Source organism: Brachycentrus maculatus, unplaced genomic scaffold, assembly GCF_059751285.1.
Source record: "Brachycentrus maculatus isolate JH-2025_06_01 unplaced genomic scaffold, ASM5975128v1 h1tg000235l, whole genome shotgun sequence".
Classification (NCBI taxonomy): Eukaryota; Metazoa; Arthropoda; class Insecta; order Trichoptera; family Brachycentridae; genus Brachycentrus; species Brachycentrus maculatus.
In genome coordinates this window covers 834,800-854,053 of record NW_028280986.1, presented here as the reverse complement: position 1 = coordinate 854,053, position 19,254 = coordinate 834,800, and the positions used below count along the sequence as shown (strand labels likewise).

The following is a 19,254-nucleotide window of genomic DNA, read 5'->3' as shown; positions in this document are numbered from 1 at the left end:
TTTTGATTTATGACGTTCTTGAAAGGAGTGAGCGATATATCAAAGGTTTTCTTTATTTTGTCTTAGAACGGATTGCTCTCGAAGCAAATTATGATGATGTCATTTTATGAATCGGGAATAACTTTGCAAATTTATTGAATGTTCAAAACGCACTTTTATGATTCCAATAACCTTACTGTAAACATAAAAAAACATGATTTAATTTTTAAATTTCAGATTTACTAATATGGGAATATGAAACGGATTGTTATTTGAGAGTTTGAACTACATGCGAAGATGCATTTAATATCATAAAAAATATACCACTATCAACGTTATTTTTTATTTTTTTTTTAATACCATCAGTACGGACCTGTAGTACAGTAATTACCCTGGACTGGTACCTGAAGCGGAGGGCTGATCACCTTCTTCATGTGTAAACGATCAAGATAACACTGCGTTTATATGAAGCAGTGCCCTATGCACCATTGGGGTGCGGATAAGGGTTTTATTATTATTTTATTTTACTTCTTACATATATTTGTTTTATTTCTTACATTTTTAAAAATATCTTTGACTTATTACATTCCTACGAATATAATAAAATACGAATATTATCAAATATTCGTACTTTCAGATTATTGCATTAAACAATAGTATCCGTTACTGTGAGTCTCATGCTTTGAAGGTACTCGCAAATTAAATACCTTATCAAAAAATGTAAACATCTCAAATCATACGACATTCAAAAGTGCAGCGAACTTCCTGAATAATACCTCATTGTCTGTTCCGGAAGGAATAGTAAACGTACAGCTTAAAAGATATTTTATAAAAAGTAATAAATTATCAATATCATTAGGAAAATTGATGTGAGTTAATTCATACAGCCTTTTTGATAAAACCTGCATTTACCTTGCATATTGCTACATAATACTGTGTAAGCGAGCGGACCCGCTGTATATGCCGGTAAAAGAAAGATTCTGGCTGCACTACATTCAGTTCGTCGCCGGGTGTCGAACGTAGCGTTTGTGTCTGAAATCTCGCTGCGTTATCAATTTCTTCGTATAATTTCGTTACCGCGAAATAATTCACGAAAATTTCTCATTCGCGCGGGAAAATACGTTTAACCTCGAAGCGCCCAAGTCAAAAGAAGTGATATATTTTGCATTTTAAAACATTTTTAACGCTTTACCATGTTTACTTTCGAATTTCGTGAACTTTACAATGATCAATAAAGTTGTGCGAGATAAATATTTACGAGGTGCTTTCGCGAATTTTTTGATAAGTGCTACGGACATTTTTTCGTACCGGTAAGAATTCAAATCGGGAATTGGAAATGTCACTAATGGAATTGTATTTAATGAAAATGTTCTTTAGTAAGGTCTGAAACGAAAGTGAAAAAGCGCGTATAAATTGACTACGACATATTTATTCTTATCGAATTACAAGAGTGACGCTGACACGTGTTCGACGAAGCTGAGTGTGAATATTAACGGAGACAAATCAAGTTACAAATAATCGCAATTTCTAAAGTAAGTAAGAAAGTTTTTTTTCATCAATTATTTAAACATCGACAAGGGTTTAATATCCCATCGATTTCTTGAATATTGGGTTTATAATTTATCATTATGATATTACACAATATTTCGCAACACATGTCTCCATATTCCTTTTCAATTTGTACAATATTCTCTTTTTTCTCACTCCCTATAATATTTAGTCCGCCTTCGTGGTGTAATGGTCAGCGTGTTTAGCTACCGTGCTGGAGGTCCCGGGTTCGATTCCCAGGGGGGGGGGGTGAAAATAAATATTAGTGATTTAACACTGTAATATTTATTTAATATTACCCTGGACTGGTTCCTGAAGCGCAAGAGTGATCACCTTGCTTTCATGTAAGTAATGATCAAGATAACACTGCGTCAATTTGATGCAGTGCCCTATGCACCATTAGGTACGGATAAGGGTTATAATAAAAAATATATATATTTAATGTAACATAAATTAGTTGGGATGAACTAGGGATAGGTACTTGAAAAGATTGAGAAGAGTTCTCTAAGGTGGTATGGACATGTGGAGCGAATGGATAACAAGAGAATGACTAAGATAGTATATGAGGCAAATGTGAGAAGGGGAACAGAACGAGGACGGCCGAAAATGACTTGGCATGATCAGATCAACCAGATCCTAAAGTCTGGTGGTGTCAAAAGTCTGCGTAATCGGAGGGCATGTATGACTAGATGTATGGATGTGATTGAGGAGTGTATGTCAGGACAGAAGAGTGTGGCGTTCCATCTTTTTTGCCTACCCCTACGGCTAAACGGCATGATGGTAGTATGATGTAGTGGTAGAAAATTTGATTGAATTTTCTAGCAAATTGTGGCTCTGTACCTCGTTCTTAATAATAACGATGTAAACGCAATTTTTTCGGTATGTTTAACATTCGGGATATTTACATTGACAACATTACATATTTACATAGGCAATAATAATGATCTCCACAAATTCTGCACATTGTTTATGGTTTCGCTTTTTCAGGAAACATCACATTTGTTGTTTTATTGCTGAAAATTTATTTTTATTTTCTAAGGTTTGCCACGACATACTGAAAATGCGAGACATTTCGTATTACAAAAACATGTTTACTTTTTTATATTGTCACATGTTTTTATAGAAAAATTGTTGTCCAAAAAAATGTTTTTTCATTGGTAATAAAATGGAAACAATAATATTTTCATATTATTTTTGACATCTCATCAAAGATGAAGAAGAATATGGAAGTCTGGGCATTTACGGGGCTGACGACCGTCATAGGCTGGTTTAAGTGATCACTTTACACACGTGTAACCTTCACCAATTCTACCCATTATTGACAACCACACTACTCAAATTCTTAAAAGATCTATATATATGAACCAATTTAAAAACATTGTTCTTGAATCACTAGAACTTCACTAGAGACATCTATTGGTAAGATGAAGAAAAGCTTTTTACTAAGCAGAAACTCTTATATTAGTATGTGAGGTCCGAATCCTGTCGTCATCGAAGGTCGTCAGCCCCATAAAGGCCCAGACTTCCATATTCTTCTTCATCTTTGATGAGATGTAAAAAAATAATATAAAAAAAGTTTCTATAATTGGAGATAATCCAGATTTATGAATAAGTATTTGGACACACTCAAAATGTTTTAAATAAATAAACTGGTCAATTTATAAGCTAAATAATAAAAAAATAAAATGATACTTTCTGGCGTTTCTTATGTGTGTGATTATAATCCAGGATTCGATTTTTTGATATATGACTTAGTTGAAAGGAGTGAGGGATTTGTAATGCATACACCAATAATACTGTTTGGAGAATTTGTCCAGTGGCAGAGTAAATAATTAGTTGCTTGTCGCGATTAGAGTTGGTATGGCCATAAACTATAGACGAAACGGTAAACGTAGTGATTTTTATAATCGTTTGACCTAGTCGGTTGCCTAACGCATTGTTACTCGGGTGTAAGGTGACATATCGCGGTCATATTGTTATTAGCCACAAGGGACAGAACTGTGCATTGAATTTCAATCGGATACCCACTTTACATAACAATCTCTAGTGTCTAGTTACCGGACACATACTGGCTTGCTGGCCCGTATTCTTCAGATCGATTTAAGGGTGTATTTTTAAATATTTTCATTAGGATCTCTGCTAAATAAAAAAAGCTTACTCAACTCACATGTATTGGAAAAATGGATTGAAAAAATATATTTAATCATTTTTTAACTCTTAATCTTTCAATAACTCTATTATTATCAAAACCATATACTTACTTATGTACATATTTACTTCCAAGAAAAACTTTTTTTTTAAATACGGAAATGGTGTTTTAAGCAAAGAATGCAATCACATTAAATGTTACCTAGGATTAAATAAAATTTAGCTGCGCACTACCGATCATCATAGGTGGACGGACACATGTGGTGGCTTGGTGGGTCTCCACAACCATCTACTCAAATTTTTGGAACCCTTTTATGCATCACATAATTGATACGTTATTTCATATGTGAGTTGCGTAAGCTTTTTTATTTTGCAGAGATCCTCATGAAAATATATGATATTGTTGATAATATGTTCTTGATTGAATTTTTTTAAATTTATACATATACGTTTATATTTATACATATAGTTTATTTCACTGCCCCCAAGATTTAAAAACGTAAGCATATTAAGCTTGTATAATAATCTCCCACTGATTTTATGTTTAAATAAATTAATTTAAATTTTCTTCCTCGAACAAAGAAATCTTTTATAATTTATATTTGAAGCACTAACATTGTGATTTTCCATTTAATAATTAAAATGTAACTTTGTTTTCAAATCACTTCAAATATTTTATAATAACTTAATTTATACTAATCAGTCTCGATCAAGAAACCGTTAGCTTCGAAACCAGTAGACATTATAATTAAGTTTTAATAAAATATTTATATTGATTTTAAAACAAAGATACATTTTAATTATGAAAAGAAATCTTTAATGGCGTTGAATATATCTTCTCTTTGATACTTGATTTTTTCCATCCATATTACGTGTTGATGTTTCAAAATTAATTGACAATTTAAATGTTCTCAGTTACAGCCATCAAGAATATGCAACGCGAGTTTTAATGAAAATGTATTAAGGATTAAATAATAATCATTATCAATGACGGTGTGAAACAATTACATTTTTTGATTGACGGTGCTATAAAAGGCAAAGATTATAACGAATTTTAAATCACTTTCTCAAAACGATTTTTAAAATGATTATTTAACTGTTTAAATCTTATGATAATGAAAACATTCGCCGATTAAGGGGATACTCGCAATAACAGATCTCATTTTGCGTTCGGCAACGCTAGAAGCCGTACGTCATTTCACGCCCTTTTTATTAATATATATTCTCGTATTGTTTTTTGTTTTTGTTTTTTAAAATAAACATTGCTACATTTTAAAAAAAAAAAATTAATCCTAAACTCTCAACAATTTTTCTAGAAACATATATTTATTTCGAAGAAAAACTTGTTTATTCAATACAAAAACGATATTTTAAGAAAAAAAAATCAAACACGTAAAATGTTACCTTAGTTTAAAGAAAGCTAAATTACTATTTAACGTACAAAGGGCCTTAATAATTTAACATATCTCTATTAGGCAAGTGTATTTTTTTTAAATGTTTATTAAGTTTAAAAAGTTTATTATAACTTTAACTGTTTAAATCTTATGATAATGAAAACATTCGCCGATTAAGGGGATACTCGCAATAACAGATCTCATTTTGCGTTCGGCAACGCTAGAAGCCGTACGTCATTTCACGCCCTTTTTATTAATATATATTCTCGTATTGTTTTTTGTTTTTGTTTTTTAAAATAAACATTGCTACATTTAAAAAAAAAAAAATTAATCCTAAACTCTCAACAATTTTTCTAGAAACATATATTTATTTCGAAGAAAAACTTGTTTATTCAATACAAAAACGATATTTTAAGAAAAAAAAATCAAACACGTAAAATGTTACCTTAGTTTAAAGAAAGCTAAATTACTATTTAACGTACAAAGGGCCTTAATAATTTAACATATCTCTATTAGGCAAGTGTATTTTTTTAAAATGTTTATTAAGTTTAAAAAGTTTATTATAATAGTTGTTTTTGTTTCAGAATCATGTGAATATCACGAAAAAATAAATACAGTCATACGTAAGAACTTTGTAACAATATATATATTTTTTTAAATCATTTCTAAGTGCTTACAGTTCAGTAGTATTTGTTAAAGTGTGATTTTTTTGTGTCACAAAACTTCACCTATTAAACGAGAGAAAGTGAAATAAAACTATTTCGAGTGTAGTTTGTTCGAGTGGGAGCAAGATGACGAACCTAAGCCGAATCAAGGTTGTAGTCTTGGGAGGACGCAAAGTTGGAAAATCAGGTGAGTGAAAAAAGAAAATGTAATTTGTGTCTATTGTTATAAATATCTACTTGTGAAAAATTTGTTGAATCTTCTTCCTAGCTCCATCCCAACTTATTGTCTTTGTAGACTGTTGGGGTCAGCTCTCCTCGTCCTGAGGTTGTAGGTCTTTCTATTATATACAGCACGACCTAGCCCATGCCTTCAAGTTATGTTATAATTCTGTACAATCAGTGAAGTTTTTGGTCTTTCTCTAAATGTCTTTTTACTAAAATGAATTATCTTCAAATATCAAGAAAATAAAATTTAAAGCAACTTTTCCTATCATTTTGAAGCAAAATATAAATGTTGATTGTAATTACGTAAGCGCAAAATTTGTTTCGTCTTATTGATTTTGAAAATTAAAAAAATATATATTTGTGAAAAAAGGTGCCGGAACGCCGTTCCACCGCGTTAGAGCGCTTGTGCACTACACGGAATTTCACCATCCGGCAGTCCGGTTTTGAAAAATAAAAACGACTACTACAGTTTAGCGTGATCGAATTTACGCGCACAAATCGAGCGCACCGATCCAAAGAAAAAAATTCAGAAGCACAAGCCAATCTAAGCCAATTATCCGTTTTAGCATGCTAACTGAAGTGCCGGACGGTAAAAATCCGTGTAGTGCACAAGCGCTCTAAGGGCGAATTTTACTGTCCGGGAGTCCGGTTAGCACGAAAAAAAACGAATGATTAGCTTGTGCACTTCTCCGTCTTTCTCCGGATCGTTGCGCTCCATCGGTGGGCGATCACGGTGAACGTAAATTCGATCACGCTAAACGGTCGTAGTCGCTTTTATTTGAAAAAACCGGACAGCCGGACAGTAAAATTCCATGTAGTGCACAAGCGCCCTTACATTAAAAAATAAGTGTTTATTTTTAATGGTGGAAAAAGGCCCTGCTTCGAATGATATTAATAAATTATTTTTATTATAATATTCACTTAGAATTTATTCAGTAAAACATTTACGATGGCATTCATATTTATAATATGACATACCTGTTCAAGTTAAATGTGTTTAGTCAAATATCAAATGTCTTTCTCCAAACGCTCGTGTAAGTATCGAAAATTCAGATCTGACAGTAGCAAAAAATCGACTTGGGAGATATCATTTTACAATAACATCACTTAAACTTTTGTAACCTAAGAGTTTATTATATCTCTATGCCTGTTACCCACATGACTGAGCAAAAACTGGTGCGAAATTATGAAACGGTCCAACTGGCAATTATAGGCTCGATGGCGGTAGGAATACAAAGGTAGGAACTCCGATTTTTTGTACGCTTAGCGAAATCACAGCAGGTACACGTGTCATTTGGGCTTCCTCTCCCGAGGGAAATATAAATGCGTAATTTCATAACAAAGAGAGAGGAATAATTAGGATAATGATGGCTAATCTTAAGGGACTTCTTGCTAAATGTAAAATTACTTTTGATGTTTCCGATTTCCTGTTCAATTATCGTTTTTTATGTATCTTGAATATAACACATCTGGGTATGAATTGTAATCTGAACTATTGAAATCATACAAAATTGTCATGTGATATCGCATAAACCCACAACTTGGTATTTATTTTGATTTTTACTAAAAATCGAAAAATTAAACTGCTCGCAGTCGCAAAGATTCGCTTTGAAAATGGTGGATATTTTTTTTAACTTGCTGTTACGGTATTAGCATATAATGCTTACGCCAGTCATTCAACTTATTTAATTTTAATTATTTGAAAATGTTCAGTCTTTAAGAAAATAAAAATTATTTAAAATTAAAATAGTAAATAAATATCATCAATTATTTCTGATACGATAATTCTTCTTAAATATAAGTATGTTTCTTTTGTATTTTGATATTTTATTAGCATTGTTTGTTCTGTGCGTACTTGCAAGCTAGCTATCTATTTCAGTATATATATATTAATTAATGTATTGAGTAATATACACTGTGTTTCATGAGGAGATTGCGAAAATGTACAGGTTAGTGTTACGTTAGTAAGCTAAAAAAACACGTTGTGAACTTTTTAATTTTTTTTTTACTTAAATAATAAGTAAAGTCTATGGGCGTTACATTCTTTGTCCCCGCACTCCACCCTTCTTCAGAAATATAGGTACCCATGTCTACACGAAAGATACATGAAAACAATTCAAATAGCAATAAAAATTTGATCATTATTATTGTTTCTACGATTATGGAAGCTAGCCGCCTGGAACACGATGTAGGTACATTCTATTATGTAGCAGAAGTGTGACTAATAGGTAACTGTTACTTTTTCTGTTACTCGATTCATATAGTACCTATTATTCGTCACTTTTCCTAGGTTTATATTTCTTTCTAGCTCAAGTTTATAATGTCAAATTGTCAAATATAACACAAAAAGCAAAAAATAAGCTATACGCAACCAAATATAGCCACTGATTGGCATGAATATGATCGAATCCAAAAACCAAATTAGTGTTTTCCAATTCGATCGCCCATGTATATAATTATGTATTGTGATTTATTAAAAATGAATAAAATAATTGTTCGCATTCAAATAATTGCAATAATTCAGCGGTTTCAATTTAAAATCATTGTAAAAATCAATTTAAGTATACACTTGAGTATTATCGAATTGATTTGGGCGAGTGTTTCAGTATTATTTTTATGGACATGACCCAATCAAAGAACAATGCCTTCATTGATATATTTTATTGAATTATTTTACATGATGTATTATGAAAGCGCGCAGTGGCGTGCACAGAGTTTTTATTAATCATTTATTTATCAGGGTAGGCACAAGAAAAAATAGCGTATTTATTAATATGGAAAAAAATTGCTACAAACGACTTTCTTCATTCAGATCTTCCAAAATTCTAATAATACTCGTTTTGCCACTGAAAGATAACTGAAGAAATGATTAGTCTTCATTTTATTTATTTATAATTATTTGAAAATAAAGTAAAACAATTGTGTTAATTTATTATTAAGATTATTAATGTAAACACGACAAGTTTTGAGAAGTAAAGAAGTTCTCATCAACAGTTAGTATTTTTACCTATTGATGAGGATTGTTCTTAAATCTGGAAACTAGTCGAGTTTGTATTGATAAACTCATAAGTAATCTTATATAAGTGTAAATCTTCATGAAATTCCACAAAGTTAATGACAATTCGGAATAAACGATTGTATTCTTTCATTCTTCATAAAAACATTGACGTGATTTAGTTTAAATTCATTGACTTAGGTTCAATAAGGTGACGATTTCATTATCTTGGTCTAATTCACACATGGTCAAGAAAGGAAAGCAGGTTACATGCATTATTATTTCATGTTATGTGTCCATTATTAATTAATGATGTCCACGACGTACGAGTGTACGTCATTATTAAGTTTTGTTGTCCGTGGTATCGTCACAGATTGGGGCCCTGTATTCCGTTGTATAACTAACTAACTAACTAACCATCACGCCGCTTCCCCGCAGGGGTAGGCAGAGAGAATCGAACGCCAAACCACTCGGTCTTTGTAAACATTCTTTGCCTCTTCTACATTCATGCATCTCCTCATACATACCCGACGATTATTACGACTCCTGACCCGGCCGCTTTCAAGTATTTGACAAACCTGATTGTGCCAAGTTTTCCTCGGTCGTCCTCTGCTTCTTTTTCCAACTACATTCGCCTCATAAATTTGTTTAACCGTTCTTTCTTCACTCATACGCTCCACATGTCCAAACCATCTCAACACACCTTTCTTAATTTTATCGATAATGCTTATCTCAGCCTTACATTCTTTCCTTATTTCATCATTCGAACATCTATCAAACATCGTTTTGCCACACATTCGTCTGAGCGATCGCATTTCGACTGCATTCAGTCTGCTTTCATCCTTCTTTTGCCAACTCCATGCTTCGCTTCCATACATAAGGGTTGGAACCAGAACTCCATTGTGTACTGCCAGTTTAGCTTCCGCTGATAGATTTTTATTTGCTAAAACTGATTTTAGTGCACCATTCACTCTGTTCCCAGTATTCCGTTGTATCCTTACTCATATTTTATCTTGTCCGTTTTTCTTACATATTTGTGCGTTACAATTTTTTTATGTATTCACGAGTGTATTTTTACAGTTTGAAAATGCCCTCACAAGTCAAAATAGTTGTCACATTAATGTTTAATCTATATTAATAATCATATATTTTATAAAATAAAATGCCAATTCAATGAAAAAAAAACAATGAAAAAAAAACAATGAAAAAAAATAATAAGTGAAAATCTTGATTTTGCCTAGAATTTTTCCTTCAAGAATTACATGAAATTATAAAATTATTGTAAATTTTAACTTGAAGGGAAAGAAAATGCTTTAAAAATTACATGAATTTTTAATATTTTTTTAATCTCTCCATTTTTAATTGATTATTACCGGCGGAGTTAAGAGGGCAAACAAAAATATGGAGGAAAGGTAAAATAAAGGATTCGGTAAACGATCAAGAGTTTATGTTGTTAAAATTTTGTATTTACTTTAATTTCGACTTTTTTCCTTTTCTTGTGTGTACATATATTGTATTAAAATACAATATATTTTTATTATTTATGTATTCTTCAATACATACACCTACGTTATTTTCGCCATACGAATTTCCCTGTGGGCATTTTGTATGTACGTTTTTTTTCGTCATCCATTGCTTCCCAACGATTTAAAATTTTGGGAGTAGAACGTCTAGATCATACGGGTAATATCCGTCTTGTTTATAAATAAGCCAAATCGCAATATTTTACAATATATAGGAATCTACCTGCGTATAATTAAATTGTTCCAACTTATCGGATCCAAACGGATAATGCGTCTCGGCGATTTCCCTTAAACAGCCTTGACATTTGCTGTTTATTTCCGATATAAATCTTAAAAGGGACGGACACAATTCGGAATATGTGGGTACTTTATTAACAAGTATTTCAGGTTATTATTATGTTTATAAAATGAAGGTAGGTACCCATTACACATACAAAATAACGACGCAAATGAAATGAAATTTCAAATTATTTAATTTGAGTATTTCTTATCACAAAGTCATCGCTACTGACAATGTCGCTTTGCATCAATTGTCTATTACTATTCGTTCAGAAGCCAACCCTTTAAATGCTAGATTTTTATCCAACAACAGAAAAGTTGTTTTGTTTGACATCCATTGTTTTAAAAATAATTATAAATTCAACAAAGCAAACATGAAGTTAGTTTTTTATATCATTTTTTTAACATCTCAACATAGATGAAGAATAATATGGAGGTCTGGGAAAATTACGGGGCTTACGACGGTCATAGGTGATCACTTTACACACGTGTAACATTCACCAGTTCTACCTGTGATTAACAACCACACTACTCAAATTCTTGGAAGTTCTTTGTGTATGTGATCCAATTTCGAAACATTGTATTGAAACACTAGAATTTTACAGAGACATCTATTGGTGAAATGTAAAAGAAGCTTTTTATTGAGCAGAAACTTTTTCATTTGTATGCGAGGTCCAAATCCTGGATTATAATCACACGCGTGAGAAACGCCAGAAAACATTCTTTTCATAATTTATATTTGAAACACTAACTTTGTGATTTTCCATTTTATAATTAAAATGTAACTTTTTTTTTAAATCACCATATAGGGATTTAAAAATAAAGTTACATTTTCATTTTATTATTTTAGCTTAAAAAGATAACTCCTGTAGTTGGAGATAATCCAGATTTGTGAACAAGTATTTAGACACACTCAAAATGCTGTAAGTTAGTTTTTTGTAAGTTATGACTACAAAAAACAACTCTTAAAAATGATGGTTAAATTTTTTCAATTATGAAATTTACTCACATAATTTTAAGTGTATCCAAATTCTTGTTCACAAATGTGGGCTTTTCCGCTTAGGAGTTATATTTACATTTTGACAACTCAACATAGACGTAGAAGAATATGGAAGTCTGGGTATGTACAGGGCTTATGACCTATATCATAGTATGGTTAGGTCATTGTTGAATCACCTCCTATGAAGTTTCACGTCCAAATTAACAATTAGTATTTGGTAAACGGAAAAAATTCATCAATCAAATTTAGCAATTTATTTTGAACAGCTAATGTTTTATAGAGAAACCACTTGAGTGTAATTTTCCCGCAGGAACTAAACACAACAGCCATTTGAAAACAAACGAAGATTGCGTTATAACTTATTTCTGGACATTCACGATCTTCAAGCGAAATGTTAGTGTTGTGGTTATATGAAAACCGAATTGCTTTGGTTTGCCGTGGTTAGGTAATTGCACTCATTCAATTAATTATTAAACGATCTTTTCCCTCTATCCATATATTTTATGGACTTTTTTATTAACATTATAGGTATTATAATACAAATAAAAAAATCTTTACTTGGTATAAAACAAATATATTTTTTTAACGAAGAAAAATGGAAGTCTGAGCATCCCAGGGCTTACGACGTAGTATTTGGCTACCTTATATTATATGCAACGAAGAACAAAGAACAATATGTAAGTGTGGGCATTTACGGGGCTGACGACCGTCATAGGCTGGTTTAAGTAATCACTTTACACACGTGTAACATTTACCAATTCTACCCATTATTGACAACCACACTACTAAAATTCTTGGAAGTTCTATATATATGAACCAATTTTAGAAACCTTGTTCTTGAATCACTAGAACTTCACTAGACACATCCTTTCATCTCACCAAAAATGGGTAGAATTTAATCTGACCCAGTTGGACACCTTGCCGAACCGAACGTTGACATCAGTCAGCAACTGTCTCCTTGCTCTTCCTCTTTAGAGCACATTCACGAAACTGACCATATCGGCCCATGGAATACGTAGCATTCTACGATGTAGCCACATTTCGAATGCACTACTAGCTATAAGATTTTTTGTGACGTATCACATATTTGTCAAGGTTATTTTTAAATACAATTTTAAAACGTGTACTGCTATAATAACTTGCAGAGACGATTACAAATTATTGGTATTTCCCGATAAACATCAACATACTCTGCGTGATGATACGCACATAAAGTAAAAACCGTAAAATAATTATGTTGGATCAAAAGCGACAGCTATGGCGCCCTATTATTTCAACCCTTTCGATTCCTATATAATCTTTTTATAGTAATAAAATTATAAGTTGCAATTGCAACGCATCCACTAAACATAATAATACATTATTATATAAGGTTATTATTCTGCAGTTATTATTTACACCTGACGATTAGCTTCCGAAACTAGTAGTCATTAATAAACTCAAATTGTTTAAAAACAAGTGTTTCCTTAATCATTTTATACATTATTCTAAAAATAAATCTGTTTTTAAAATTACTCTGATTTTTCGTTGTTTTATTGTTAGTCTTGACAGTCATTATATAATTCTGTAATTACCTTACTCTGATAAGGGATTTATAAAGATGACACTTTGAATTTTTAGAATATATATTTAAAAAATATTTTTTATCTCTTTTCTTTTCAAAACCATTTAAGTATTTATTTCAAAGGAAAATTTATTTGTTGAATATAAAAACGGTGTTTTAAGCAACAACAAAAAACCATTACGCTAAATGTTACCTGTATTTAAGGAAAAATAAGTTAAGGGCTATTGATTATCCCACCTTATAATACTGTATTTTGTAAAACGTTTTTTTGAAAATCGGTGAAAAATGATAGTCCATATTGTTGACGATGGATCCCATCCCTGTGTGATTTTGAAATCACTTGTTTCGAGTCTGAAATCGCTATTTTTACGACAAATTAAAAGTAAAACACAGATACGCTAGGAGCTCTGTTGTCGCCATTTTAGGATGCGCCGCGCAAAAAACGCCCCACACTAAAACTAGTATCAATTAAATGGTGAGAAGTTTTGCGGAGTACGACGCAAGAAAGCGCAATAAATCAGCACTTATAGAGGATCGGTGTTGACTGTAAATTCGGCCTTCCAGCCAATCCTTGATTTATCCGTATCGTGCGCGCCGCCGCAGACGCGCGACGGGTTAAAAAGTTCAACAGGCGCCAAGAGCTTACGTCTTCCTGCTCTCCGCCATCTTTAGCTTTTGACAGCTGCTTCGTCCTTGCGGTGACGTATGTTCGAATTCCAAAACGATTTGCACGCCTTGCTTCACACTTCACGCTACAAAGTTATATGGAATAAACAAGTCATTCGCTCTTGGTCGTTATTATTGTAATCCGACTGCACGCGAAAGATAGATTAAAGAAAGATTGTTAACCGTTAAAAAAATATTACGCATCAAACTTCTGCAATTTCTTGATATGTACTTGGTAAGATAACCGGCTCGTTATATCGGGAGTGACAAGCAGAAATAAAGAAGATTATTCGAGATATGAAATATAAATTTCAAAGGTTTTTGTATAGATTTTTTCAAACATTCTTCAGACGAGACGTTGATAAGTACATCTTTGATTTATCTTATAAAATTATGTTGTTAAATCATTGAGATTCTTCTTCTTCTTCTTTTTCTTCTTTTTCTTCTTTTAGGACTGGGTCCTGTCATTCTCGGGTCGCTCCTGGGAGGTGGAAGACCAGCTATCCTTCCATCGTTTAGGTGGTCTTCCTGGGGGTCCGATCCTGCCTATGCTGCTGTCCGCTGCCACCCTCACCACTCGATCCGAACTCGCTCTTCTCACATGATCTCTCCAGAAACGTCTTCTTTCTCTTCCCCATCGCACAACATCTTCAACATCGCAGATTTTTCTTATATCTGAGTTACTTACTCTGTCGCGAAGTGTTAGGCCTGCAATGGGTCGTAGTGTCTTCATTTCCGATGTCCTAAGAAGGCTTTTTGCTCTCGCGGTGTCGGCTCTTGTTTTCGTGCCGTATGTCAGGATCGGTCATTGAGATTCAATCTATAAAAATAAAAATGGCGATTGTTTCAAAATCTTAAACCTTCTAAACTATTCAAAAATTTTGACACAACGTTGCATTGAAATTCGCGCGTGTTTTGTTGTATTTGTGCTATGAAAAAACGTGTCTCAAAGTTTTTTTACCGCAATGGCAGCGCCACCTATCAAACGTTTCAGTAACACACGCAATACTAAACATTGCTCATGGCGGACAGCGTGCTTTTTGACATCTTGAAAAAAAAATATATCGACTGGCATTGTTAAATTAAACAATCCAAAAATGTGTGCATTCTCTAAAACTAACTAACTAACCATCACGCCACAAGTATTTGAAATTCTTGATCTTGCGAAGTTTTCCTAAGTCTTTCTCTGCTCCTAATTCCAACCAGATTCATCTCATAAATTGTTTTTACTGTTCCGTCTTTACTCAATCGTTCCACGTGCCCGAACCATCTCAACACGCCTTTCTTTTGCGTGCTTTTTCCTTTCTCTCTTTGTCATTTCAGTAGATTGAGCCATAGCAACCTTGATGTGGATGTGTCATCGCTACTGAGAAATACAAGTGCAATAAAAAAATCCGTCTTGCGACATTTTCCTTATCTCCACGTACGTTAATAAGTTCTTACGTAAAACTTAATACCCTAATTGACGAATGTCACGCGCAATAAAGAGCAAAAAAGCTGTACGTAATAATATTAAAAGACATCATTTTTGGTGTGAATATTACACGTGTGTAAAATTATAATACCCACATAACCCTCCCTTCCCGGTGTTGTGTACCCTGTACACATAGCTTCTAATAACCATAATATCTCTATAAATATAATAAATACAAGGCTAAGATTTTAAGCATTCTTCCATAACATATATACGCATTCATTTAACAAAATAATATCAATAATAATCAGAATTTATCGGGTACATTGGAGGTATTTTGTGGATATCGGAAACAAATTCGCGTATAAACAGCGCGTGAAGAGTATGCGGGAACCACGACACTGTATTCGCATCTCACTCTTGCATACTTCCACTGTGCAAGCGCGAGGAGCTCAAAGCTCAATGTTCTCTGGCTAGCGGCAGTAGCTTTTGGGCTTTCGACAATAGCGGACCTTTGCTTGTTCCGTGAGCATTGTCAGAAGGTTTTTTTAATTTTTCAGCAAATTAATCCAAATTATTATAATTTTTCACTTCATTTATAATTCATTTAGGGGATTAGCTATGAATGTCCGTATTTTTTTCGATTTAATTTTTTTATTGTGTAGTGACTACCCACCACTGGGACGCGCGTTTTTATTTTAGCACAGGAAGGCAAAGGTTAACCAAGCCTATGAAGGTTGTAAGCCCTGTAAAAGCCCAGACTTCCATATTCTTCTCATCTATGTTGAGATGTCAAAAAGTTTGAAAAAAGTAAAGTACAGAAACCTTGATTTGTGAACAAGGATTTGGACACAACTAAAATGCTGTAAAGTTGATACACATTTAATATTGGTATATCATCTGTAGGGTGAATAATCCGGTATTTGATAAATATCATTTTATAACATGATACCAGATACAGATGTCTGAATAGATAATAATACAATTTATTAATTAATATAGTTATAACATATAAATCTTGAAAAAAATAAAAAATACTATTATACCATTAATTTTACAAAACATTAAACCTTCAGTGTAAGTCCCTCTCCAAGCTCAAGAGCTCAGTCTCTTTTTTGGAGAGGCACAGTGAATCTAAAACTATAAGTTTGCCATATGTACCTATAAATGTTTAGAAATTGTATTATTATTTACTATTTTTTTTATTCATTTAACATATTTACATTTTTATTTACAACATAATACATTTGAATCATTTATACATATGGAGAACTTTTATATTTCGATTCGCTGTGCCTCTCCATAAAAGAGTCTTTGCTCTTGTGCTTGGAAAGGGACTTACACTCGTGGTTTAATGTTATATAATAAAAGATATAAAAATGATATAAAATAGATATGATATAAAATAGTTTTTTTATGTTATACTTAAAAATGTAACTATATTAATTAAATAAATAAATAAAACTATAGTCTCAACTTGATATGAAACTTAATACAAATCTTTATTTTAAACATTCTATAATTTATTTTAAACATTCTATAAATAATCCTTTAGAATGATTGTATATTTATCTACAGCCCCTAAAGGTTAAACGCTTGGCACGATATTATTTTTAGCTGATGCATTTCTTAGTACAGAGCCGAAAGCTCGAGATGACATCACCGAGTAATGGGAAGTGCATACTACGATGCATTCCACGCGCTTGCTTGCTCGAGTTTATTTTTTATCTCCGTGGCCACATCACACCAGACGCAACAAAATAATATTTTACTAATACTTCTAGAAAAAGAACATGGAAATCTGAGTATAACGGGCTTGTAATCATTCATACATCCAAACAAAAGGTCTCTGCTAAATAAAATCTTTCTCGATCCTCAATCATGGGTGGTAAGTGAATACGTATCGCTCACTCCTTTCAAGAACGTCATAAATAAAAAATCGACAATTTTCAGTTGTACATGTTTTCGGAATGCCCAGAAAGTGTACTATATCACAGTAAAAGAGGTATATTTTTAACTTAATATTTACCCGCTACAGGGCAGAAAATGTTGTTTTTTCATTTTGAAGAAAAAATATTGTTTAATTATTTTTTTTAATATACTTACGTCCCGAAATTCTAACAAGAACTGCCGACGAATTGTCAGCAATGGTCAACCTGGGCGGCGCGAACCTGATGCCTATTGAATATATTACTTAGGGAAAACATAATTATAATAAACCATTTTAAATCAGCGCAGTCCCGTATTTAATAGAAAATGATCGTGTGCATGAGGCTTTAGACGCCAATTCCGTAAGCGGCGCGAATTTTGCTCCACGATTCGCGCATTCTCCAGAACATCCTCAGGGGAGTATCGACGGCAGACATTATGCGTGTTACATAATCAAATTGGAAGATGAAAACAAAATTGACGTATTTATTTACAATTCATAAACGAAAAACTACACCCTTAAAAAGTTTTATAATAATTTGTAAATTACACGTTTTACACCTTCGTTTCACGAGAGTAAAATAAAGGTCCCTAAATAAATAAATAAAATGATACCTACCGTTTTATACTATATTCGTTGTATTTCAAACGTGGTTGAAACAATTTTTTTTGTAAAAACAGAAAAATTTTAAAATCGATAGATAAAATGATTTGTGTGTGTGTGTGTGTGTGTGTGTACTCCATATGCTCCACTTAGGGAGTGAAAAAATCACATTCCAATCAATATTCTTAAACAAACATTGTGCGCAGACAGCATGTCTGGCTTCTCACGCAGCCGGTTGCGTTCTAAATTTGCAAGCTTAAGATCTCGCTCTGAATTAAATTTAGCTTATATTACCTTATCATGAATAGAGCATGGACTATAACAGTTAAGATGCAGCTCATTACCTTATTTCCCTATTAATTTGATATTTACGTTCTAGACACACACGACACAAGCATGTCGGCTCACCAGTAAGGCTACACATATCCTTATCCCCGCGATATCCGAGAACTTAATTAAGGGAAACCCGTTCACTTACGTGAGATGGGATTCGCTGATATTGAAGCTTTAATCAATTCATGTTCGATACACATTGAAACTGCTCCTAGGAAACTACCGCAGGAGTAACATGGATGCATGTCAAATCGTAAATTGTCGTTAAAAGGACCTACATAAGATAAATGGTTGCTTTTTCTTCATATTTAGCCTTCTGTCCTGCACTGCTGGATAAAGGCCTTTTCCGTATCCTTCCATTTTTTCCAGTCTATTGCTGTTTGCAGCCATTTTTAACCCCCCAAAGCGGCTATGTCATCGGACCATTTTTTAAAGGTTTTCCAATGCCTTTTTTATTCCATAATTGTTACTGTAGGCATTTCTTTAGATAGTCTAATATTAGATAGATTGAAGTAATAAATATTCATTTTTAATAATTGTTTTACTTAGTAAATGCTACTATTTCTTAAAATCTACTGTGACACGTGTTTCGATGCATTCCGCATCATTTTCAAACACCGTATGTGTGATGCGGAATGATGCGGAACGCATCGAAACACGAAATACAGTAGATTTTAAGAAATAGTGGTATTTACTGAGTAAAACATTAATTAAAACTGGATAGATTTTACCACAAAGTGACTGCCGAATCAATTGATGAAATTAATAAATATTAATTCACAAAATTTTAAGTATGTCTGAATACTTGTTCGTAAATTTGGGTTTGTCCACTTAGGAGTTATTTTTACATCTTTACATCTTGAGGCCCAGCATTCGTTAAGTCGCAACTTAATTTTCTCTAAATCCAGATAACATTTTACGTAATTGTTTTTTTTCTTAAAACAATGATACTCTCAGAATCGTTTGTGTATTGGTGATTCAATACACT

The 19,254-nt window shown here is 32.7% G+C and overlaps 1 protein-coding gene across 1 annotated transcript in view; it reads left to right on the top strand.

Annotated features, from left to right (window-relative positions):
• Positions 1–968: 968 nt before the first annotated feature.
• Positions 969–19,254, top strand: part of LOC148306619 (ras-related and estrogen-regulated growth inhibitor-like protein A) — a 227,980-nt gene continuing 209,694 nt past the window's right edge. Inside the window, exons 1-2 of the mRNA XM_088264680.1 lie at positions 969–1,511; positions 5,654–5,921. Coding sequence (XP_088120806.1) covers positions 5,861–5,921 — 61 coding nt within the window. The 5' untranslated portion in view covers positions 969–1,511; positions 5,654–5,860. The remainder of the gene's footprint in view (positions 1,512–5,653; positions 5,922–19,254) is intronic.